Source organism: Orbicella franksi, chromosome 10 (assembly GCF_964199315.1).
Source record: "Orbicella franksi chromosome 10, jaOrbFran1.1, whole genome shotgun sequence".
Classification (NCBI taxonomy): domain Eukaryota; kingdom Metazoa; phylum Cnidaria; class Anthozoa; order Scleractinia; family Merulinidae; genus Orbicella; species Orbicella franksi.
In genome coordinates, this window is record NC_138154.1 from 26,512,679 (window position 1) to 26,538,678 (window position 26,000).

At 38.8% G+C, this 26,000-nt stretch overlaps 3 protein-coding genes and 1 pseudogene across 3 annotated transcripts; 1 reads left to right on the forward strand and 3 right to left on the reverse strand.

Moving 5' to 3' along the window:
* Positions 1–1,345: 1,345 nt before the first annotated feature.
* Positions 1,346–4,074, reverse strand: LOC145499543 (contactin-associated protein-like 4). Its single transcript, XM_081479064.1, has 3 exons — positions 2,879–4,074; positions 2,570–2,687; positions 1,346–1,969 (listed from the first exon to the last, which is right to left on the reverse strand). Exons 1-3 carry the CDS (start codon positions 3,221–3,223, stop codon positions 1,347–1,349), a joined length of 1,086 nt encoding a protein of 361 aa, XP_081335190.1. The 5' UTR covers positions 3,224–4,074; the 3' UTR covers position 1,346.
* Positions 4,075–5,496: 1,422 nt separating this feature from the next.
* Positions 5,497–7,443, reverse strand: LOC145499987 (UPF0739 protein C1orf74 homolog). The gene has a single exon (XM_081479503.1). It carries the CDS (start codon positions 7,440–7,442, stop codon positions 6,543–6,545), a length of 900 nt encoding a protein of 299 aa, XP_081335629.1. The 5' UTR covers position 7,443; the 3' UTR covers positions 5,497–6,542.
* A 2,040-nt stretch (positions 7,444–9,483) lies between these two features.
* Positions 9,484–19,098, reverse strand: LOC145499412 (GTPase HRas-like). The gene is made up of 9 exons (XM_081478924.1): positions 18,928–19,098; positions 18,744–18,792; positions 17,579–17,607; positions 16,891–16,940; positions 16,736–16,770; positions 15,995–16,097; positions 11,896–11,935; positions 11,226–11,383; positions 9,484–10,300 (listed from the first exon to the last, which is right to left on the reverse strand). The coding sequence occupies exons 1-9, from the start codon at positions 18,956–18,958 to the stop codon at positions 10,244–10,246; spliced, it is 552 nt and encodes a 183-aa protein (XP_081335050.1). The 5' UTR covers positions 18,959–19,098; the 3' UTR covers positions 9,484–10,243.
* A 2,212-nt stretch (positions 19,099–21,310) lies between these two features.
* On the forward strand, positions 21,311–23,460 carry LOC145499493 (uncharacterized; annotated as a pseudogene).
* Positions 23,461–26,000: the final 2,540 nt, after the last annotated feature.

Sequence of the window (26,000 nt, forward strand, 5' to 3'; positions counted from 1 at the left end):
TGATTGGTCAACCTGCATAGTATGTTGAGCGATCTAACTCTTACCTTCATTACCCGTGGGAAGCATATGTGGACTGAAAACCGAGAAACCGGATATTACTACGAACTAAAAGTAGAATGGCAGCCCGGCGTCAGCCGTTTTCGTGTAATATTTCCAGACCAACGAAGTCTTCCCTCACGAACAACCTTACCCGATATCCACTAAAAGTTCTTGCTACTGATTTTCAAAATCGATAACAAGAGTACCCTAGGTATCAGGGTTTTTTAATTCGCGTGATTAACCAAAACCGGAAACCGCACTTGAAAAGTCTCTGGTACTCACGGTATGACTAAACGTGTAGGCAAGGAAATTAGACACGATTTTCAAAATTGAGATGCAGAATATCGAGTGATTGACCTGACTTTTCCGTTAACAATTTTCGCTTCGGTTAAATTGTTATGAAATGCTATGGTTATATATAGGCAAAGCCGATTAGAAGGCATTCCGCGGACCTTTCACGGTAATTGATCTATCCGAAGAACTATTTATCCTGAGAAATTTATCTTAATAGAATGTGGTTAGTTATGACTCTTTCCTGTTTAGGTTAAAAATTGAAACCTCGACTCGAAGAACAAACTCCAAGCCATTCCTCGTTTTCCGGCGGGATCATTTGCGGTTCTCCTCGGGGATCATTTGCGGTTCGGGATCATTTGCGGTCCAATCTGCGGATCATTTGCGGTCTGGGGATTATTTGCGGTCGGGGATCATTTCCGGTCTGGGGATCATTTGCGGTGCTGTACAGTCCTCGTACTGTCTACGCACTTGTTTCGTCTTAATACAAAATGCACAATCATGTAATTTTATTTATTGAAGCCTTTCTGGTCGTCTTTAACTTCATTTTCTGTGTTTAACTTTGAGAATAAATTATATTTAAAACACGCCGCCAATGCTGACTTTAAAACAAACTAAACTTAATTAATGATTTAACGATAAAAACTTGCGATAAAACATTTCGTAACAGCATATTAAAAGTTTGTTGACGACGTTTCGACGTTCGGCTAACGTCAAGTGAATGATAAAAAATTTTTAAGTACTAAAAAGACAATAGCAGATGGAATCAGTCTGCGTGTTGAGACTAGAATTGTGCTCCTTGATGAAAAGTATCTCGTTGACAAGACAATCAAATTTTCCTTGGCACTTTTTTAGAATGCGGAACTGGCTTTCTTTGATGAGGCTTGTATCCCCATGGGCTGTCGAAAAGTGTTTACCGATCGCAGAGAAAAAAAAAAAGTGCCAAAGAAAATTTAAGTCCTCGTCCAGGTTGTTATCATTAAGATGCTTAATACATTGACAGGTCAAGCATGTGTTTATTTGTTGGATATTCCATAGCACCTCAGTTTTCCCAGGGTGTGATACCCAAGCTCGTCAGGGGGGCTGATATCTCCAAACCTCAGCTGCATGACAGGAAGGTGAGATTTGTTTGTCAACAAACCGCTGTCCTCGCGCCACACATTGTCATTCTTGTCACAGTTGCATCCATATCCGGAACGTGCACAAGTGCCAGTTACTCCACATGCGCATTTGTATAAAGGAATGGAGTTCGCTCCTCCCCAGTAAGTCATCTTGTCTCCATCACGTGACACCCACCAGCCAAGCATGTTACTGTTCAGCAGGAGCATTGAGTTACGACATTCGTACTTGATAAACTGCTCACAGTGGGCGGATATAGCCGTTAGTTTTCCCAGCTGAAGGAGATTTGATCCACTGTAGTGAATGTCACGCTTGTAACAACCTCTAGGGTCACATCCTTGCACCAGCGTTCTGTCTTCGCTGTCGTGACTGATGACCGTCACGCCAACGTTGTTCTTGTCTGTCATGTCACAGTCAACAGTGAAAGCTATCACGCCACCTTCTCCATCAGGATCGATGACGTATGATCCGTTTGGAGCGTTGGGATCGCGCAACTTAATCTCGCTACAGCTTTTATTTTCTACAAAGAAATGTTGAAATGTCCAAGTTAGCTTTGGTGTTCACTGGCTGGCTCAGAAGTCCCGCTTACTGTGCCGACTCTGGGGAAATAATATTTTCCACCGTTTTGCGCTTTCTTGCAGTTCAAGTCTCGGAAACCTTCTTTCATCGGACTCTTACTCCAACGTCTTCGTGTGCCCTTCTACTTTACTAAGTTCCCTCTCTTTTAAGACTTCTCCCTAACAAGCGCCATTTTAACCTCTCATAAGATTATGAAAGGGAAAACAAATAGTTTAAGGTTGCTCCATCCTTTTGAGCTGTAACCCAAAAGATTTCCACCTCCCCCCCCCCCACCCGCCACCGAAATGTTGTTTTCTAATGGAAGGCTTTTTAAGCTTTCATGCTTTTTTATCTTAAAATCACCCCCCCCTCCCCCACCACCCACCCCCCACCCAACACACACACCCAAGAACGGTCTTGAAACTGCAAGTAGCCTTCCTAAGGCTTTATAGATTCAGTCTTTTCCTGTTGATATATAATAATAATAATAATAATAATAATAATAATAATAATAATAATAAAATAATAATAATAATAAAAAAAAACATTTGTTAACTTATACCTCCGTGTTCAGAGTCTGTTCCACAGAATCCCAGCTTACAGTGACAGCGATAGGAATTCAACTCATATTCAGGGACACAGTCAGCACCGTTCTTGCAAGGATCGCTTTCACATGGCGACTGAAAATATTAAACAAAGAGAACATTAGTCATGATATAACTTTTCAGGACCTGTATTGATAAGAAAGCAGACGAATTGTAGGCCTGATACAAAAATCGTACCCATGGGCTGTTATGATGGAAGGTAACATTAGTGTAAAACGTTTTAGTCTAACTAAAGAGAGTGGAAAATAAATACATTTGTCTCTTACCCATGGGCTGTAATGATGGAAGGTAGCATTAGCGTGAAAGTTCTTAGTTTCTCTGTACTTGTCAGTGGCCAACAACTCACAGAGATAAAGACCTTTCGAGTCAGGATACGCCGCCATGTTGAAAGAATAACACTTTGCTTCAGCAACACAAAGGAAAGTGCAATCAAACTGATCTTCCACCATGGGCGATGTTATTTTCTCTGCCCATAGGTAACGGAAAGGATCACGCTTAAAATCGCCAATGGAAAAGTCGCCTTCTGGATTTCGATAAAGGGCACTGTTTTCCATAGTGTACATCATCATTAACTGGGAGGACAGAAACAACAGTAATGGCAAGAGTATCATGGTGCGGCCTCCAACGAGAGCAATGTGTCGTTTGAAGTGGGACAACTCTCCTTTAAATTCGCTATGTTTCAGTTATGTTGACTGATTGATTGATTGATTGATTGATTGATTGATTGATTGATTGATTGATTGATTGATTGATTGATTGATTGATTGGTTGGTTTTCCTTACTGCAGTCACATATCACGTAGTACTCCATTCAAGCATATTAATTCCTGGAAATTTAGTACTTTAATTTGTTTAAAATTTGTAATATTGCGAATGTTATACTGAATTAAAATGCACGTCCTTCCTACATTTTCACAATTGCATCTTTCGAGAGTCTGAATTTTACAACGTTTTCTTATGAACATGCCGGGTTCATGAGAACCTGTCATTGCGTTTATAAGCAGTCAATGAATAAATGATTTGGCCGTGAAACCTATATTTTCACACCTGCAAAAATAATAAAGGAAACGAAGATGTTTGAAGAAAAAAAACTGAAAACAGTTTCATGATTCTCTGATTAGTGGAATATTCAATAGATCTCTGTTTTTAGAGAGCTCTTTTCTTTAGCTAAGTGAGTTTATTACTGGGAAAACCATATGAAAATTTATGAATTATTTCCACTCAATAAGCTGAATTATTCCTGGTGAAGCGTTATCATGTTTAAGCTTAATAATTTAAAACCGAACTCCTCGCTAATGGAAGGTATCAATTCCACGTGAGCTAACTGAACTACAGCAAGCTGGGAAAAGATAAAAAGAGTAAAACATTTTGATGGCTGCATATAATTGCTGAATATTTAAGCAGAAGCTCTTTTTTTTAGCTAAGTGAGTTTATTACTAGGAAATCCACTTGAAAATTCATGAATTATTTCGGTCCACTTAGTCCACTTAATTAGCTGAATTATTCCTGGTAAAGCGTTATCGTGTTTAACATTAATAATTTAAAACCGAACTCCTCGCTAATGGAAGGTATCAATTCCACGTGGGCTAACTGAACTACAGCAAGCTGGGAAAAGATAAAAAGAGTAAAACATTTTGACGGCTGCATATAATTGCTGAATATTTAAGCAGAAGCTCTTTTTTTTAGCTAAGTGAGTTTATTACTAGGAAATCCGCTTGAAAATTCATGAATTATTTCGGTCCACTTAGTCCACTTAATTAGCTGAATTATTCCTGGTAAAGCGTTATCGTGTTTAACCTTAATAATTTAAAACCGAACTCCTCGCTAATGGAAGGTATCAATTCCACGTGGGCTAACTGAACTACAGCAAGCTGGGAAGAGATAAAAAGAATAAAACATTTTGATGGCTGCACATAGCAGGAGAATTTAAGAAGAAGTACAAGAAATTGTAATTTATATATAAATACGTTCACGTGCAATGGCGGTAGGCAGATGTAATAAAACGCCAGTTTATAAGATGAGGAAGATGAGGACGATCTATGTATTAAACAAAATTGCGTCTGAAAAGACTTGAAATGGACAAAAACGCCCCAATAAATTCGAGAAGACTCAATTTCCGCTAAAATGACTGAACAGATAAAATATTCATAGCGTAGTCTAAAATTCATCTACAGAGCTTTAAAAGCTCTCCACATATTCTAAAGCAGCGCATTTGAGAAAAAACCGTTGGGTGGTCCTAAAAAGATATATATACGGGATGGAATTAACTTTGTCGATGTCTGTCTTCCCTAATTAATCGTTATGCTTACTTGTAAGTGCTAACGCGTCCACCGGTATAGCAACACATTTCTACGAACACAAGACATTAATATTGATTACAGAGAAAATATATAACGGTACAAGTTTTCTGAGTTGCTTTTTCATCTCTTGAGTCTTCCTAACAGTCCCTTAGTTCCTTAAATTAAACTGTCCATAAAAACTATCATGTTAAAACAATTCTACAGGTATTGCAACAAACCCTGATGAATTTAAAAATTCATAAATATTGGTTTTACAGACAGAGTGTAGGAGTTCTAACCACTACATTATGACCATGGTTGATGATGAAATATAATTTATTCCACTAGCTGCAGTAACACTTCAATCAATTTTTACTAGACTGAGGGATCGAACAATTTTCTCTCAACACGGTGTATAAACCAATAAAATGGTGTACAAGTAACGAAGGTGATCTAAGAGATCAACTCCCACTGCAACTTTAAAATTTTCTGAAATATATTATTAGTTTCGTAACTCAAAGTATCTGTTACATTTATCACAACATCCAGTTTTTTTGTACATTGTTACATAGTAAGCTCACAGTAAACTGAAGCAACACGCGGAAAAAGAGATGCTGCCGTGACCTGTAGTGTGTGACAATCTTTAACCAATCAGGCATCTTTCTTAAAATTGCTGTTGTCTATGAATAGATTTCAAACAATTTTTGGAAGCCACTGATCATAGATTGTAGGATCTTTCTATAAGATCATACTCTCTGGGAAAGTATTAATGAGAAATTAATTTAAGTGAATATATGGAAGTGAATATATGGGAGATCTTGGATTTCAACTACAGAGAAAGATGTCAATACATGAATGATCATTGCAGTTATAAATACAACTACCTTGCAAGCAGTTGGTTTCTCCAAATAAGACTTAAGCTTTTTTGAATCAAATACTGTTCTCTGTCTGATGCAGAGACTAATCCTTCTCCAACCAGGGCCCAGATACAAGACGTCCCCAAGTTAATATCTGACAAATCTGTCCTAAGTATTGTTCTTCTATAAAAATAAGCTTTTATTAAGAAATGACACTTAGCATACAGTGTAGATGACACCATACCAGTGAGAAACAAATCGCACATTTACACTTGTCATGATGTTTCACTGATGTTTCAGTCTGCGTGATGTATATATACAATGCAACCCTGTTAATACAACCACCTTCGGGCCATGCAAAATCGGTCGTATTAATGGGGTGGTCATATTAAAGGGGTTCTTTAAATAAGAAAATGACTGACTGAGCTTTTTTTGGGCCAGAATAAAGTGGCCGTAATAACGAGGTGGTCGTATTAACGGGGTGATCGTAAGGCAGGGTTCCACTGTATCTGTTACATGTACCTTCTTCACAGTTGTTCTTGTGACTTGTCATAATATCTTCCTCCCACACGAAGGTTCCTGGGGTAGTTAGAATGCATGACAGGCCTACAGAGCGTCAATGCACATGTAGAAGGCTACCACTGATGTGGCTATATAAAACATGCATTAACATATTTATTTAAGCCCACTGTAAATAAAAAGAAAATTTACCTAGGATGCACGCAGCCATACTGTTATTACCTTTACACAATCCAAGAAAGAGGCTTTTTCAGAGGTCAAGTTCCAAATAGATTGCTACAAAGTCACCTGTGCAAATGACACTTGCTCCTTCTTAACTGTCAGATGCTCACTCATTCCAAGTGCCTTACCCATACCACATATTCTTTTTATCCAGCCACTGACTTTTGACTCATAATAAGGTTCAAGTTCCACTGGGGCAGTGAAGGAAAACACTAGATGACCATCACAGCTTTCCGCTTTTTCACCCCCCAAAAGACTACTGCTACTAAGCAACATTTTGTAGCGAAATATCAACGAAGACTCTTTAACAGTCACAGTATAACGGTTAAGAGGCACTAAGTTCAGGCAGTTACAATCACTGGCTTGGTCACACCAGTAAATTACCGGATAGCCAAGAAGAAAACCAAATACACAAGGCATGCACCAGTTTTCGTCGTTGCCACTGATATCATTTAGATTTAAAACCTCAGATGTTCCAAGTGCTCCATCTCTTTGCGTCATGTCCGTAGATACATGTTTCAATTTCTGGTCTAACAATTCAACGATTCTGGCAAACTGCTTCTTCACAGCCATCGAGGCCTCCCTTCGCAAGACGCACGGTTCTTGCAATTTTCCAGAGACGTCAACTAAAGTGAACTCTTCATGTTCAACCGTTTTTTTCAGATGACTCACCATATTTGCCAAATCTGCGAAGAATATGTCTTCACTGATTTTGAGAACGTTCAAGGAATAGGGAACTAAACATTCTGACGCTGATAAAGCTGCCATCAAAATACTGGCATTGGTTAAATCGACGACGGCATAATCAAACAGTAATGACGGCTTGAGGCCGACATAAATAGCTGCAAGATCAAGAAGAAACGATCTGTAACATTTGCCGGATAATTTCCCCAGAGATTTCTGAAATAGAGCCTCCCATTCTGCGAGGGTTTTTCTGGACCTTGTGTCCGCCATGATCCAGGCCGCACATGTACGTCCGCGCTTTCCTGGGAACGAGTTCGAATAATTTGGCCCCAGTTCTAGAGCGGCCAGAAGAAAACGTAGGGTGGGTCACACATACAGCACCCATGGCCAAAGAGGTTTCGTGTAAACTGGCTTATCCTATTCTTTTCCTTCGCATCATATCAACTGAGCACAGAACTTTGTCCAGATTCTGCGAGGGGAAGGCGTGCACATATATTTTTCCCTCTGGCTGTTTCACCTTCAGTACGTTATCCTCGGGGAAATTACTATTTCCTGCCTACTCCTAGCCTGAATTTCAGCCGCCTCCTCCACTCGCCGAGTCACTCGAGTGACTCAGCGAGCGGAGGAGGCGGCTGAAATTCAGGCTAGCCTACTCCATATTCCTACTGGCTAGGCGTGGCAGCTGGGAGAAGGAAGTCAGTGACTTCCAATCCCGCCCGCTTCTTACTGTTGACTCCCTGGACTTATCTCTAGTTTCTTTAGCATGAAACAACTAGGAGTATTTCTACTCCCCCCTGGATGAGATACCAGTCCATCGAAGGGTTACTCCCTCCCTACCCTTCCTCCCCCCCCCCCCCTCCCCTTTCGAGCATTAAATTCGCTGGTACCCATTTATACACCTGTGTGGAGCGAGGCACTATGAGAGTAGAGTTTCTTGCCCAAGAACACAACATAACGTCTAGGCCAGGGATCGAACCCAGATCGATGAAACCTTGGAAACTTTTTGGAAAAAACAGCAGGAAATCTGGTAAAATGTTAAACTTGAGTCTATACAGTCCAGGAACCAAACGCTTTCAGAGACAGATTTGATGATAAATGACGAGCTTGTGAGCATGATTTATTGCACTTTAGGGTGAAGTATCTTCAGTATATGGTTGTCTGAATTTTTCATTGACGACAATTAGAAGACTTTGAAATTATGACAAAAACGATTGTATGAACATTTTAAATGAATTCACTTTTAACTCCCTTATTAGATAAACTATTACCAGCTACTATAGTTTCTAAAAGTATATTGATGGTTTGCAACTAATCCCGGGAGATTTAAATGATGAAGGCCTGGCGACCATGTTAGATAACACATACAAAAGCACGTCAGGGTCGTCCAATAGGATGGCGATGACGTCATGTGAAGACCAAGACCTCCTCAACCAACCGAGGGTAAACACAACAAATCCCGACATGGGTTTCGCAAGCTTTTATTCACTCAAATATTACCTATGTTCTTCAATACATGCGTGCTATTTTCTTCGCAGGAAACAAAATGCAAAGCTGCTGGTAAATCATCAATGACCACAAAGTCACATTAGCTAGTTAAGAGTTAATTAGAGCCAAAATCCAGCTATGTCATAACGAGACAATTTTAATTGAGCAAAAACCAAGAACCGTTAAGTTGAAGGACGGTAGGAGAGAATAAGTAAATTAAGCTATTTTCATATCACATGAACTAATACTTTTTCTTGACTAAAGGAAGAGCTAAATATTACTATCAATTACTGAGAAGTCATCAATTGTACTCACTGGTGCGAGAGAAAGTTTCTGACCCGCAGAAACTCGTTCTCATTACTGCACCTACTTTCACACATTTACTTCTTTTTTCAAATCCCCACCAAGAACAACAGAATAACTAGCACCCCAAGACTACAGTCCTTAAAAGTGACACATCTTTTTGCTTCCATTTTTAGCAATTTAACCTGCATTGTTATGGTTCTAAAAATATCAATAAATAAACTCAGCATGAAGAGGGTCCTGTCTGATTGCCCAGGGCTAAAGTGCTTTTTTTTTTTCATTTGGGTTTGTGGATTCTGTCCATCATTCTCTTGATGGACAAGTGAGAATGATTGGCAGGCTGGCACATTATAACTACAGAAGAGCTTGTCCAAAAAGGAGGTCCAAAACTTGTTTTTCTTTGTACCCTAAACTGGCAATTCTACCACTGACTGAAGTCAACAGCATGAGAATTAAGAGGGCATCTAGGCAATTTGCAGTCACAAACTTTGCACATAAGAAAAAATTTCCAAAAATAGTCAAGTCACACTAGAACTTTTACATTTAATTGTCTTCAAAGTGAATACTTTCTGAAATGTGTCCTTAAATGAATGATAATTTAATTGTTACGGTATACAAACCTATCACTTTTGATACAACTACTAATTACTAGGCATAAAAAGACTGCCTGACATGTGTCAATGATAAATGTCCTAAAATCCTACACCTTTTACAAGGGAATAGTTCACATGAACAAAAAAAGATGAATCACTTTCTGGAAAACATGTCTTGACATGGCCAACAGACACCTTTTTGGCATGTGCACTACACTAGATCAAGACAGATACACTACATGTACCATTGTGTGATTCCACTACTCTGAAGGTTTATTAGTAGGCACATTGGTATTTGTGACATGCATTTTTGGCCTCAAAAATAAATGGTCTTAAAAATCTAATAATAAAAGTAATTAATATCATATAACTTATCTAACCCGTGCTGAGTTCTTTGCTATGGAGATACGGTTTTTGCTTTGTGAAATTACACATTTCATTGTTATGAAATATCAACTTAGTACATGATCGTAATTCCACATGCACACGAAATCACATTCAAGCAACGAAAAGATACATCTATCTCTCTGCTTTCAGCTAAGAACAACAATTAAACTACTTGCACATTGTCATCCCATGCTAGTTTTTCACATTCATGTACTGTACAGCATGCCAAGGTCTACATGCATGAATGTATAACTTTATAACAGAAACTATTTAAAAGGAATTCATCTTGTTGCAATGTCTACATCATAAGATGATACACCTTTTCTTCTTTTTCACTTTTGGAATTGGCTTCTTTCCCTTCTGTATGATGAGAAAAAGAAACAAAAATTAGTCATTATAAAAATATATATATATGTGTATATGATGATCTCTACAATTTTCTATCACTGTACAAAGACCTACCTGTCAACAAACACGACCAACCTTTTTTAAAACTGGCCTTCTCATATACATGCATTTGTACACACTTCAGACTCAGTGGCTGATCTAGCCCCCCCCCCCCCCCCCCCTTATTTTGGGTAAAAAAAAATTGCAGTAGGTCTGGATCTGCCACTAAGAGCCTACCTATAAATCAGACCAGTGCCCTTTATTACTGTACAACAGCACACCATAAAGTTTGCAAAGAAGTCCTGTCTGATACCCCAGGGCTAGTGGACTTTTCAAGTCAATAAATGGATTCTGTCTGTCACTTGCAAGTGAAATTTGGTGGGAAAAATTTTTGAGAAAATTCAAAATACAGAAGTCTTAGTTTACTTTTTTTACTATTTTGTTGGCAGAAGACTTGCCTGGCCCCTTGCCCGGCCCCTTACCCATCGGGCAGGTTAGAATGAAATGTTACATGTACTTGCCTGGTCAGACAATCTACTTGTCTCAGACAACCAGACACTCCTTTTTTCAAGCCCAGCTAGTGAGAAAGACCTTCGAGGTAGTATATCATATTTGTAGTTACATGTAGAACTTTCCCAAAGGGCAAGTCTGAAAATTTGTTTTCTTTGCGCCCTGACCATAATGTAACTTACAGTATGCCATTCTTTCTTCACTTTAAATTTCAAACAATATCAGAAAACAACACAGAATGGACTGAATTTTGAGCCAAAACCCACACTATAATTCCTTAGATTTAGATCTCAAAATATGGCTTCGAGTCTGTAAACTAAGTTAAATGTACTGGTCGAGGAAGGGGGCCCAGTGCCTTATGTTGAAATTTCTGACAAAAGTCACTTACATCTCGCCTGATTTCTCTGACAAGGGTGTAAAATGCATCCTCAACTCCTTGTCTTGTTTTGGCTGATGTCTCTATGAACGGGATTCCATAACTCGTCGCTAAATCACAAGCTTCCATTGGCATGACTGTCCTCTGGAGATCACATTTATTTCCGACCACTACAAGACACCATCAAGAAAATACATGTAGTTCACTTGTACATGGTTATAGACTATGTTATACACTAAGTTTTTGTCCACTAATTGTAGTTACTCAAACTTATGGTGGATTCCCTCTTAAATGAGTGTGGTTAAAAGAGATCAGTTAAGATGATAATCATCCTGCTGGTAGGGTTTCGGATTTTAAGAGAAAAAGAAAACGGTCTGCAGTTTCAACGGAACAAAATATAGTAGTTTGTGGAAATATGAACAACCTGCTAAAACAGATCCTATATGACCGTGCATGGTGGTTTCTGCTTGCAGGATTGCCAGGTGTACGTGTACATGTATGTACCTTCATTATTTGCCCAAATCGAGTGTGATTCCACCATATTTAAAAGGTCCATTTACCCATCTCGTCTAATGATGATGAGTTTATTTTTTTCGTGTCTAGGTTTAGTTACAAAAACGTGAATGAGATTGCAGAAAGTACTATGAACACTGTGAAACAAGAAACTGTTATCAGTACTTACAAACCATAGGAACTTCGTCAGCATCCTTCACTCGTTTAATCTGATAAGCAGAAGAAGATAATAAGAGATAGACATGAGATAAAAGGGAGGAATGCAATGAATGTCGACTTTCAAACTTTTGACTGTGTTCCTGACCTCTGAGTTTCAAAGAGGTCAATTCCACCACATGTGTTAAAAGATAAACTACCAGAACAGAAGAGATCTGTACCAGAAGCACACCAAAAACATCTTGCCAAATTTTAAAAGAAATTACAATATTTAGAGAGGAAGCCACATCAACCGTAGCTGGTTTCATGTGTGTCCTTCATCCTGGTCAAACTGGAAGTTTAAGTGTTGGTTTTTGTGGAGGGAGGAAAACCCAAGAACCTTGAGAAAACTCCTCAGAGCAAGGCAAGAACCAACAACAAACTTAACCCACATAGAGACCTGCTCCGCTAGCCCGTGGTTATTCCAGGCAGCTAGTACAGGGCTCGAAATTGCGACTCACTGGTCGCCAATGCGACCAAAAATTGAGCACTGGCGACTAAATTTTCAGAACTGGTCGCCAGCTGGCGACTCGCGATTTGTACGATAAGTAAAGATGACCACAACACAACTTTTGTTTTTAAATCTTTAGATAGGGAAATTATTCGGATCTGGTAGCTAGTAGACAATTCACCTTTCCATCCCCACTAAAATAATGTCTGAATATTACAGGAAAATCGTAAAAATTACTTGTAATTGTAAAAATTACTTCGACACGTCAAAACTGCGTTTACCAAGCGCCATATTGTTTCAGCGGCCTCTTCAAAAACTGGGATCGCAGGCACACTACAACACAGCGCGCTTTTCAGTCGATGCGAGAACAATGGCGGCAGATGTGATCAGTTGTGTAGGAGCCTTGACCAAGCACAGTGTTGTTTATCAGCGGCGAAAGGCGATGAAAATAAAGAACTGCGTTTTGAAGAAATACGAAAGGACCCGTGTTTGTGTCATTACGAAAACCACGGACGTAAAAGTTTTTGTGCTTCGCTCCATTTAAAATAACTTAGAAGAAAACCATCACCTGTGAACCAGAGACATCGTCTGAGAACAATGGTAGCTTTATAACAGTTTATAAGTCTTACTCGTGCTGTTTTTAAAAGTTTTAGCTCTTCATTTGTGACTTTCTTGTATGGAACGCCAGAACTGTCTTATGATACTTTTTTTTATTACATTGGGTGGTTATGTCATTATATTGAGTAGTTATGTTATTATATTCGGTGATTAACTCATTATACTCGGTGCTTATGTCTTTATATGCGGTGCTGTCTTCATTATATTCGGTGCTTATTCCATTATATTCGGTGCTTCCCTCGTTATATTCGGTGCTTTCTTCGTTATATTCGGTGCTTTTTTCCTTATATTCGGTGCTGTCTTTATTATATTCGGTGCTTATTCCATTATATTCGGTGCTTACTTCATTATATTCGGTGCCTACTTCATTATATTCGGTGCTTACTTCATTATATTCGGTGCTTACTTCATTATATTTGGTGCTTACTTCATTATATTCGGTGCTTACTTCATTATATTCGGTGCTTACTTCATTATATTCGGTGCTTACTTCATTATATTCGGTGCTTACTTCATTATATTCGGTGCTTACCTCATTATATTCGGTGCTTACTTCATTATATTTGGTGCTTACTTCATTATATTCGGTGCTTATTTCATTATATTCGGTGCTTTCTTCGATATGATCGTCACCAGTCTTCGCAAGGGGTCGTACAATTTGGAGGTAGTCTAGGGAAAGCCGGGAAAAACGGGTGTCACGAAAACTCAGACCCCGAAACAGACCCCGAAAACTCAGACCCCTCGAAATTAAAAACTCAATTGTTATCACCCGAATTGCTCCATGGCCACAATGGGGCGAGATGTTTATCTTCTCCGGTTTATGTTGTCGCGTCGATCGAACGGTGAAACACAAATATTTAACTTCTCACGTTTATCGCTGTCGCGTCGGTCAAACAGTGAAGAACTAACAAGGTTTAGAACAGCAGCCGACACTGCTTTTCAAAACAGACCTTTTTTATGCAATCGTATGCAGCAAAAAAATGTGTTGTTCTCTGAAACATACTCGTTTGATCGCAATCTGCTTTTTGACTTTATGTGCGTTGCGTGACTGTCGGCACGTAAAAAGTCAACACGTAAAAAGTACGTGAAGGTCGAACCGATTGAACCGCCATGTCTGGTCTCGAAATGTGAGTGAACGAAAATTGAAATGAAGAATACAAAAGCAAAAACCGACACAACTTCTGGTTCTTTCCGTTGTGGCAAAAACTGTGCTACTTGTCCCTACATTTCTCACGGACTTACTACATACTTCTACCGGGGAAACGCGCGCCATAAAATCCAACCTGACCTGTGACACTAAAAACCTCATCTACATGATTCAATGTAACCGCCGTAATTTACAATACATAGGAGAGACGAAACGACAATTAAAAGACCGATTTAATGAACACCGCCGTACCATAGATAACCCTAACAACAAATCTAAACCTACTACAGCCGCCGAACATTTCCTGTCCTCTCCTAACCACACTGCTAACGACATGCAATTAATCCCCATCGAAAAAATCGTTTCTAGCCGAGACTCTATCCGTACGGCCAGGGAAGCTTTTTTAATTCAAAAAGGCAGAACAATTGATCCTAATGGTCTGAACATCCGCGAAGAAACATATTAATTGTTTCCATTTGTTTTCTTTTATTATGTTCTTTTATCATGTTATTTTATTTTACCGTATGCTTATCTTCAATTTACACGATCAATTACTTTTGCGTAGTCCGGTATTACGTAAATATCGGCTACACAACATAAACCGGAGAAGATAAACATCTCGCCCCATTGTGGCCATAGAGCAATTCGGGTGATAACAATTGAGTTTTTAATTTCGAGGGGTCTGAGTTTTCGGGGTCTGTTTTGGGGTCTGAGTTTTCGTGACACCCGTTTTTCCCGGCTTTCCCTAGACTACCTCCAAATTGTACGACCCCTTGCGAAGACTGGTGACGATCATATCGAAGAAAGCACCGAATATAATGAAGTAAGCACCGAATATAATGAAGTAAGCACCGAATATAATGAAGTAAGCACCAAATATAATGAGGTAAGCACCGAATATAATGAAGTAAGCACCGAATATAATGAAGTAAGCACCAAATATAATGAAGTAAGCACCGAATATAATGAAGTAAGCACCGAATATAATGAAGTAAGCACCGAATATAATGAAGTAAGCACCGAATATAATGAAGTAAGCACCGAATATAATGAAGTAAGCACCGAATATAATGAAGTAGGCACCGAATATAATGAAGCAAGCACCAAATATAATGGAATAAGCACCGAATATAATAAAGACAGCACCGAATATAAGGAAAAAAGCACCGAATATAACGAAGAAAGCACCGAATATAACGAGGGAAGCACCGAATATAATGGAATAAGCACCGAATATAATGAAGACAGCACCGCATATAAAGACATAAGCACCGAGTATAATGGAATAAGCACCGAGTATAATGAGTTAATCACCGAATATAATAACATAACTACTCAATATAATGACATAACCACCCAATATAATAAAAAAAAGTATCATAAGACAGTTCTGGCGTTCCATATTCTTGCATGCAAAGTAACGTACAAAATCTTGTTAGTGTTCTCATGTGAGTTATATATAAAATAAGTTGGCGACCAAAATTTACGATCTGGCGACCAAATTTTTCCCGTTAGTCGCCAGCTGGCTCCCGAACGAAAAAGTTAATTTCGAGCCCTGTAGTATTCTAATTTTTACTTCTCATATTTTTATTGCACATTGTAATTTTCTTTGCAAAAGTGAGTACAAAATTAATAAAGATAGATTTGATTGATTGATCGATCGAAAGATAGATTTGATTGATTGATTGATCGATCGATCGACTGATTGATTGATTGATTGGTATACACATATGGCACCAGGATGGAATCGAACCCCGCCACATTAGTGGAACGCGAACGCTCTCACCACTGTGCCATCCCTGCTTCCCACAACAGTATCGTCACAACATTTTAGGTGCTTGTAATTTATAAGCATACCTGCTGTCTAAATGCATGGATTTCCTCAAATGATCTCTTGTTGTTGACAGCGAAAACACAGAGAAAACCTTCTCCTGTTCTCATATATTGATCTCTCATGGCACTAAAATGATAAAAGCATGAAAATTGTTAAAAGCATTTACAGTCCGCATTCACATGTCCATGTACTGAACATCGCGTTTCAAAATATTATGTGCAGAAATTCTTGCTTCTGGGTACTGCAGAGTTACCTGTATCTGTGAGATTGTTTTGGTAAATCAAGATAAAGATCTTCTTTCTAATCATTTGTCTACTAATCAATGTTTTAGTACGATACATGATTGTTCAAGATTTCCAAAAACCAAAAAGAAACTTAAAATTCCATGTAAAATCACCAGACGTGAAAAAAGCCCTACCCATTCTCCAGTCCGAGTTTCATGATGTGTGCTTAGAATTGGTCCAAAATACAGTAACTTCCACTTGAAGGTCTTGTTCAAAATTCAAAGGAGAATATGTGGCAAAAGAAAGCATGACTTAGGAATCTTGATTCCCCCCAAATGGATTCAGTTTGTCGTGCAAATACGTAGGTTCATTTGACGTTGACAAGCTCAAATGTGCGAGCCAGTTATGAGAAGATTAATACTGTACATAGGTCTGTTTGTGTGAGGCTTGTAGCACTTATGATACTGTATGTGTATGGGTAGTTACACTGTATTGTCTATATAATATATGATAACAACTGATCAGTAGGGTGTTAACAACCTGTATTCCTCTTGACCTGCAGTGTCCAGAATATCCTACAAATCAACAGACATAAAAGACATCTTAGTTTATGTATCTGTTTACAGTATGTGTCCTACAAAATAGTAATTACAACATGCACATGTAAAGGGTGCTAATGCAAATGAAAGACCTACCAGTAAACAAGTTTCTCCATCGATTACAACTTGTTTTCTGTAAGAATCCTCTGAAAAAATAAAGCAAAAAAAAAACTTGAAACAATGCTGACACATTACATTGTACATGTCACTTGCAATTGAGCCTTTGTTTTCAAACACTGTTGAACAGCAATGACTTTTCTCTCTGTGCACATATGTTGTAATCTAGGAAGGGCCACAGTGGGTTGATGTTTTCGGTTGTAACAAGGTTCCTCAGATGAGTGCTCGTTCAGAACTGTTCAATAATCATTGCTGTAGATGTGTTGAGTGAGAGGAGCACAGTTTGAGTTACCGCTACTGTTGTATTGCCTCAAAATTTAAGTCCTATAGTAACCAAGCAACTTCTCTATTGCATTTTTTTCTTTTGGGGGAGGGGGAATGGGTGAACATTTGCCACTCCCATACTTCCTCCGTCATGAGCTTCAGCTTATGTACAGTGTAAGATGGATTTTTTTTTTGGAAAGCTAAATAAGAAAATCACTTTTTGTATTCCTTGTGGGTCACTTTTAACCAACCAAACTATAAAATTGAAAACTTCAGTTTCATGATGAGTAGGAAATTATAAATAGAGTTTAATACTGTACAATCAAATCTCAGCAGAGCATCACAAACAACCCAGGTATAGGCAAAAACAAAACAAAACAAAACATAACAATAAAGCACTTGCCTATTGTTGGGTCATATTCATCCACAAAACTGTAACACAAAACAAAACAAAAATTGGTTCAATAAAACTGATTAATCAATAACTTAACCTTACTTGGCTGTTATGGAAATAACGATGGACAGTGTGTTTTCCTGTGCAGTAGATGTAGAGACAAATGTTTACGAAAATAACATCACTGTCTTCCTGTTCCTTCCTAGTTCTCTTCCATAAACAAAGAAAAGGAAAATAATAACACTAGAGAATAGTTGAAAAATTGTATGTACACAAACTGTTTTATTTATTTATTCATTTTGTTTTTTTTTTTATTTTGTTTGTTTTTTTGTTTGTTTTTTTCATTTTCATGTTTGGTTCTTACAACTAGAAACTGAAATAAATTTTCAATTAACTTATAGCGTTAAATTCAAGTCACAGTATTAGCCTACATGTACTACAAGCCCCATAACACTACCCCACCCCACCCAGCAAGTGGTCCACACCCCTTAGGTCTCCCCACCCTCAAACATCAACAACAACTCCCTTTCCTTGAAAGTTTACGGGTAAAAACGCAAGAAATGGTTGCAGTTTGCCAATAAACATCTGCAAGGCTCGTCTTAGAACTTATTTACGCGAAAATATATTTCAAGAAACTCATTTACAAGCTAGCGGGCCCAGCACCGCGAATAACACAAGCAAAGATTTTCGTTTCAGCGAGTCCGACTTATGCAGCACATAAGCTTAAATAAAATACACTGAAAATGGCTTGTGTTCGTCGTGGCAAATTCAGACTTGTGAAACAGCGTTCTGACAGCTTGTTTGAAACTGCTACTGACATGAAATTCAGGCTTATTTATGCTCGACCGCAAGTTCAGCAGGAAAAGAACGCTTACAACTGGAAGCCTTCTTATATGAATTGAATCAGCTTGCACTTGAATGTACTGTACTGAAAGCTCGAAAGGAAGAGAAAAAAAATATATAAACTAATTTTATGATAGATGAAAAGCAGGGGACAGACAAGATCGTACTTTTACGTTAGGTACTGGTAAGATCAAGTTTAGCGACATTGTGAGGTTTGACTATTACACAACGCGATTAATGCGACCGCGCCAATCGACACAGAATGTCCTCATACTAATGAAAGCACATGCTGAATTCCATGCGGACGGGTTCCTCTATTTACTGTACTTACTGGTTCTGAATTAGCTGAATGGTCAACGCACTTTTGCCAACGCCACCGGCTGAAAAAACAGAGTTAAGCTTGCAGTTAGTTTGGCTGGTTGGACCAAATGTTTACGGCGATCGTCTTAAAAATTCACCTAAAGATCAAACGCTCTATGGAAGAACAGCAAAGCAACACAGAGTCTCAATATTACCTCCAACGACCACTAGCTTGTACTCAGTCATGGCTTACAAAGGCCAAACTAGCCGTGATTGTCCTTCCACACTCGTGAAATCTACTGCTTTTCCGCTGAATATTGCTAAGTTTTTGTTGTACAAGGTCGTGTGGCCAGCAACACAACCCGCGCATGGTAAATGAGTCACAGGAGGAGTTATATACTACAACTAAATTTATCAGCCAATCAGCATAACTAAAATTTTTTCAATTGTTCTATGTGACCAATCACATCTCGTATGTCTTCAGCCGCTAAATGACGCTGTATATAAGACCCAGCCGTTTGTACCTTGGTAAAATGAAGGGCAGCCTTCATGGAGCAAAAAGTCTAAGACAGCGATGCAAGAAATATTAAGACCGCCTTGCCTCGCTGGTACTGCAGGAATAAAGTAGGGTGAATGAATAGCCAATATCTCGACTTACAGAATTTTAGTCTTGACGACCCTGAGTTCAAAAAATAATTACATACCTTTTTAGTTTTCCAATTTATTATTAAAATTAATTGAACTATTCTTAACTTTTTTATAGTTGATATTGACGTACCATAGCAAATCTTAATCAATACTATTGGATATTAAAGTTCCGAAACTAACGACGCCCCAAAGGAACTCACCATCACGAATGCCGTTCGTTCTCGGATTGACTACGTTACTCACTATTGTTACACTAATTGTTTAAAAACAATAGAGTGTTTCTGTCGAGGAACTATCGGCTGATGGTCGCCCTGCGGAAATTTGTTGTTCTTAAAACAAATATTTGCCCGAGAAGCGACGCTTCGAGGGCAGATATGCTACTTTTAAAAACATCAAATTTCCAAGGATCGGTTTTCCGAAGAATGGAAAACAAAGTGTACATGGTAGAAGTTTTTGGTGGTTGAGCTCTCGATCCTTCACGGCCTTTTCGGCAAAAGGAAACTGAACAATATGGAGCCAGGCATTTCTTAAAAGCGAGAAGAAAGCCAACAAACACCCCTGGCTTTGAGCTTTTTGAGCTGATGAATCGCACATTGTAAAATATGGACTGGAGTGGACTAGAGTGGAATGGATTGGATTTGTAAAACATGGAGTGGATTTGTAAAAGGTAGATTTGAAAAAGGTGGATTTGTAAAACGTGGATCTGTAAAACATAGATTCGTAAAACATGGATTTGTAAAAGGTGGATTTGTAAAAGATGAATTTGTAAAACATGGATTTGTAAAAGGTGGATTTGTAAAAAGTGGATTTGTAAAACATGCATTTGTAAAAAATGATAATTTATAAATAAAGCGCGCAACGAGAACAGTACGGAATGTTTTTTTCGCGCAGATCAAATCTAAAACCGTGCAATAAAAGCTAAAGATTGTGGCACCCAGGGGACAATTAATAAGCGGCAAGAACGTAACAGTATTGAAAGAAAACCAGATGTTATCCTACAATATAATTAACCAGAAGTTTGTGCAAGCAGCTAACAAAATCAACTGTTATTTAATTCCGTAAATCTTTGTTTTTTTAGTTTGTGCAGAAGGTGGATTTGTAAAAAATTGTAAAACAAACGTAAAACAATAAACTTTATTTTGTTTACAGATCCTTCGAGCAAACAGAATACCAATAGTATACATTCCAAATAATTCATTCTTTACTTTTACATGCATTTACTTCTACATACATTCCAAACAATTCACTCTTTAGTTTTACGATTAATTCACTTCAACATTAACTGTAATGAAAGCACACAAAGAAATAATTCCTCTACATTTTATCACAACGTATATAAATGCAATATTGTAACACTTCTTGGTAAGAAAAGGATTAATTCGAATCAAGAAAATGAATTGCTTGAGCCGGTGCTACAAGTTTGTTCAACATTTTTTTGTTGAACGAATGACTGTAAATTTCTCAAACATTAGTTATAACAACACATTGCTCCTCGTCGGTGCGTTTAGCCAAATAAACTGTTCCAAAAGTTCCGCTTCCTATTTTTTTCTTTAGGCTTATAGAATTCCACCTAAACTCTAGCAAAGATAACTGCCGTCTTCGCTTTTTGAGAGAAAGAGATGGAAGCTTGAAAACCGCCATCTCGATCTCGAGCGCGCCGTGTAAACTTTCGTGCCAGAATTTGAATTATACAAGATTTTATTGTTCAAAGGTCAAAACATTCACTCCAGCTTTCTGTTTATGGATACATGTAATTGACAGCAGCGCCAAGCTGTCAACAGTGCCAATACTCAAACGAAAAGTAGTATCCCTACGATGGCCCAGAAGGCTCACAGTTCAGTTGTGATTTTTGAAACAGTTCAGTTGTGATTTTTCACAGTTCAGTTGTGATTTTTGAAACAGTGCAGTAGTGATTTTTCACAGTTCAGTTGTGATTTTTCACAGTTCAGTTGTGATTTTTGAAACAGTTCAGTTGTGATTTTTCACAGTTCAGTTGTGAGTTTTGAAAAACGTTCAGTTGTGATTCTCCGCACAGTTCAATTCTGACCTTTTGGAACAAAAGCTCCGCCCTTGGCACTTCATCCGTCATATCCGGGCTTCTAAGTCTAGAAAAGGCGGGAGTTTTCGAACTTAGCATAACAGCCATCTTTGAGACGTGCAGTTATATTTAACGGTGCTCTAGAAGAAGTTACAAGATGCCGCTACTAGTTTATTCACCATGTATGAATGTGAATGGTGTTTTAGAGGATGACCAGTTGGAATTGATATCGAGCTATTTTAAACAGGGATACAGCAACTTGGAAATGCTGGAATTTTTAAAACTTCACGGAATAACGATAAGTATATCAACGCTGAAAAGACGACTTCGAACCTTAGGCTTGTCAAGACGTCCCGCGAATATGCCTCTTGATGAGCTAAAGGGGATCATAGAGAGAGAGCTCGGTGGCAGTGGCTGCTTTGTAGGCTACCGCAGGATATGGGCCAGACTGGGAAGGAAAGGATATATGGTAAAGAGAATAACAGTCATGAAACTTTTAAGAGAGCTGGATCCAGAGGGAGTCGAGAGCAGAAAAAGGAAGAGACTTCGCCGAAGAATATACCGTGCAAAAGGGCCCAACTTTGTCTGGCACATCGATGGCTGAAACCTTAAACTGAAACCTTATGGATTCTGTGTGCATGGAGCCATCGATGGATTTTCAAGGAGGCTAATTTGGCTCGAGGTTGGTCCCACAAATAACAACCCTGAAGTTATCACTAAATTTTGCCTTGATGCGGTAAAACAAATCGGTGGTTTACCGAGAAAAGTGAGATCAGACGACGGAACTGAGAACAGCATGGTTACTGCAGTACATACATTTCTGAGGTCGAGCCACAGTGACGAGGATGCAGGTCTTGGGTGTTTTCTCACTGGCAGGTCCACAGCAAATCAGAGAATTGAAGCCTATTGGTCACATCTAGCTAAGGATGGTCCTGGTTGGTGGATTAATTTTTTTAAAGATCTGCGTGACTTGGGTCTATTTATTGACTCAGATCCAGGTCATCAGTGTTGACTGCATTCGATTTTGCTTCATGTCTATTCTAAGAAATGAGCTACATCAAGTGGCGGAATTGTGGAATCAACACAGAATATTGTCAAGCAAATTTGGAAACAATAGTGGTCCTCGGGGACGACCTGATTGCATGTTTTTTCTACCTCACCTTTACAATACAGATGACTATACAACGGATGTAGACGAAGATGACCTTAAGGAGTCCTATGATCACTCCACAATGTGCCCGCCTGACTACAGTGAGGATTTCAAGGAATTTACTCTAACTATTATGAATGAACGAACTTCCAGAGCCACACGATGTTAGCTCTGCTCTTGATCTCTATATGAGACTCCTCAAAGAGGTGGAAAAGCTAACATAAGTTTTCTCAAAGCATATCCTTCGAACGTGTTCTTCCACAGTTTTGTAACCAAAAATACGAGGTATTGCCATATTTCAAATTGCACCTGTATGTATGAACATTGATTTTCATTACCCCACCCTCTCACTGAGAATGTAGAGTCCTTAATGGGATATCTTAGAAGGGAAGACAAGGCAACATCAAAAATTATCTTCCATCTTACGCTGTAGGGATGGTATTTGATACACTTTTTTAAACTGAGACCTAGATGTGTTTAGTGTCATGGTTTTCACAAAAACAAGAAGAAAACCAATACTAGTAAAATAATCTTCTAGCAGTTTGCCTGGTCTTTAAGCAGCCAACCTGTAATAAGCACTGGGGGGAAATGAGGACTCAAATTCTATATAATAATAACCATTTTATTTAGCAAATGACAAGTGTGTTTTTGTCTACATGTAAGCCACTCTAAATGTTAAGAACCAGAAACGCTAAATACGTACATAACTGGGTTGGTGTGTTAACTGGAATTGACAAAAGCTAGAACTCAAACACTTATTATGTCAACAACTTAAAGTAAACTTTGACAATTAAACAAGTTGTCTGGGATCTTAACAAAATGTTCAGTGCATGCTACTTTCCCTAGCCTGAAATCTCAGCATTTTAAAATTTTTCTTGCACAGTCACCTCCTCCCAAGACCTCTTATGGTCTACCCTGAAATTAGAACTTCACACCTAAAGTACAACAGACTAACACAACGTTCTGCCTAGCTTGAAAACACGGCTGACACAGACCTCTGGTTCTGAGGCTGCCTTAGTTAAAACTACAACAGTACATAGTTGAGAACACACAAAAATAATAGAGATTTTAGGTCATTTCAGACACCAATTTTGTGCATTCCAATTAAATAGCCTGTTATTCACAGGGTATGATTCAACCCTTCGGCAGTTAGTTTGTGACAGAAAAACATCGATCAAAAACCTAGGCCAATAGAGTTTCTTTCATAGAATATCCATTTCCCAGTTGTCCCGATTAAGAATGTTCATGAACCCTTCCCTTAATTCCACAAAGTTAGCATATGTGGATGGAATTTCCAAAAGGGGTCCACAGGTGTGGGCAATGGGTCTTACACTCAAGCCCTCGCACTTAATGAAAGTAACTTCTATCTTCTTGTCAATCATAATATCCATAGCTGTTGCAAATCGCAAAAACTGTAGGAGTTTTGGCATCTCCAGACCTCTTACAAATCGCTGCAAAAATTTAAATGCATCTCTCTCTCCTTCACTTTGTGGATTTGAGGTGAGACAAGAGAGCACCTTTTTCGTTGTAGGTTTAAGACTATCATAGAAGCCCTCAACGGCTGAAATAGTTTGGAACTGGGGATACTGCTTCAACTGCTGTACAAAAGGTTACAAAGATGAAATCATGAGATGTGGTTTCTGAACTAGTTCCTGCTTGGAAATTTCAAGAATGACTTGGCTAAGGTTTTCAATGGTAACCACCCTTCTACGCTTGAATCTTTCAAGAAAATCAGTAAATTCATCTTCCTCATCTGGAGGCTGATTCTTCCTTATAATATCTACGATGAACTCTTCCTCTACTGGAGATAGGTATTTCGTAAATGAATCAACAAACATGGAATCTGGAACTTGGTTGCCAAAGAGGCAGTAGCATAAAAAAGCCTTTGACAAAAAGGTGGGAAAATAGGAGACAGACACAAACCCTTTAACTAAAATTCTCCCCACAGCCTCCCACTCCTCAACAAAGTGGTCATGTCTAACAAAGGGAACCCTTTCTCTCTCTCCTATAGTCATGGAGATGGAAAATTCACTCCAGAATAAAGTGTACACTTCACAAATTACCCCAACACCCACACTTTGTTCAAACTCTCCCTTTTCATTAATCACTCTAAAATCAATATTACAGTTCATTACACTTGGGTCTTTAAAATGTTCAATCAATTCAGTTCTTATGCATGATCTGTGAACTGTGAGAACTCTCTCTGGAAGATCTCTTGATGAAGAGGGACATGGAGAATCCTGCTCTACAGAGCCTTCATCACGACTACAATTCTCTTCATTTGTAAGCCTTGGGTAACTGGTTTCATCAGCCACATTGCTATGCGATCCTTCTGCCTCGGTTTCAGCTACACCATTTGAAAGTAGTGCTACCCGCCTAGATCTTATTTCATCCATAGTTAGTAAAACTGGGTTTTCTGGTGTTTCTGGGGTTTCTGTAGTACACGAATTCCCCCCATCAGCGATCCTAGAAAACTCATATTCTCTGTTCTGCTCACATCGAATGCATTCTTCACCTTCCAAATACGTACAGCTACATACTGAGCAAACAACGCGCTTACCAACACCTGATGCTACCTGCGAAGTATTCAGGTTGACTGACCGTTCAAAATTTTCCTCCTCTGCTTTAAGTTGTGAAAAGAATGTGTCTTGGTGCTGTGATCTTAGATAGAGGTAAGTTGTCGACGGATAGAGATCATTTTCCTTTAAACAACTTTCAATAGTTCCTTCACCAGGAAATCGAATTGCAATAATGGCCGTTTGGGTTGTGTCGCAGATATCTAGGAGCATGTCGTCAACAGAGCCAGCGAAAGCACTTTTCCCGTCAGGGAAAAACAAAGTAGTGGCTTTTTGCTTAAGTTCTTCAACTGTGGGAGGTTCCGACGCAGTATAAGCAACGAACCGGTTTCCGCCACCGTTGTTCTGACGAACTGGAACAAAAACTTCTGACTTCTTGTCGTAATGAATCCAGCGAACTTGGATTCGATGTTCTTTATCGGTGTTTCTTTTCTTCCCTCTTGACTGACCTCTGATGCGGTCGAGCAATCCAGACAGTCGGCTTACCGTTCGTTGGTTTGGTTCACTGGTCGCTGCTTTAGAACTCGTAGAGGCAGATTCACCCTGACGTCTTATTTCCTCTCGGACAGTTTGCCTTATTATAGCATCCATCGTTTAAAAACGCCAAACACTGCCAAACACAAACTAGACGACAACTTTGCCGCCTTCCAAAATGCGGGAGAAAAACACCCGCCTGTCTGAGTTCCCGTATGTTTATTAAGTTCCAGTCTTTTTCGTCCAACCGAAAAATCACAACTGAACTGTTTCAAAAATCACAACTGAACTGTTTCAAAAATCACAACTGAACTGTGAAAAATCACAACTGAACTGTTTCAAAAATCACAACTGAACTGTGAAAAATCACAACTGAACTGTTTCAAAAATCACAACTGAACT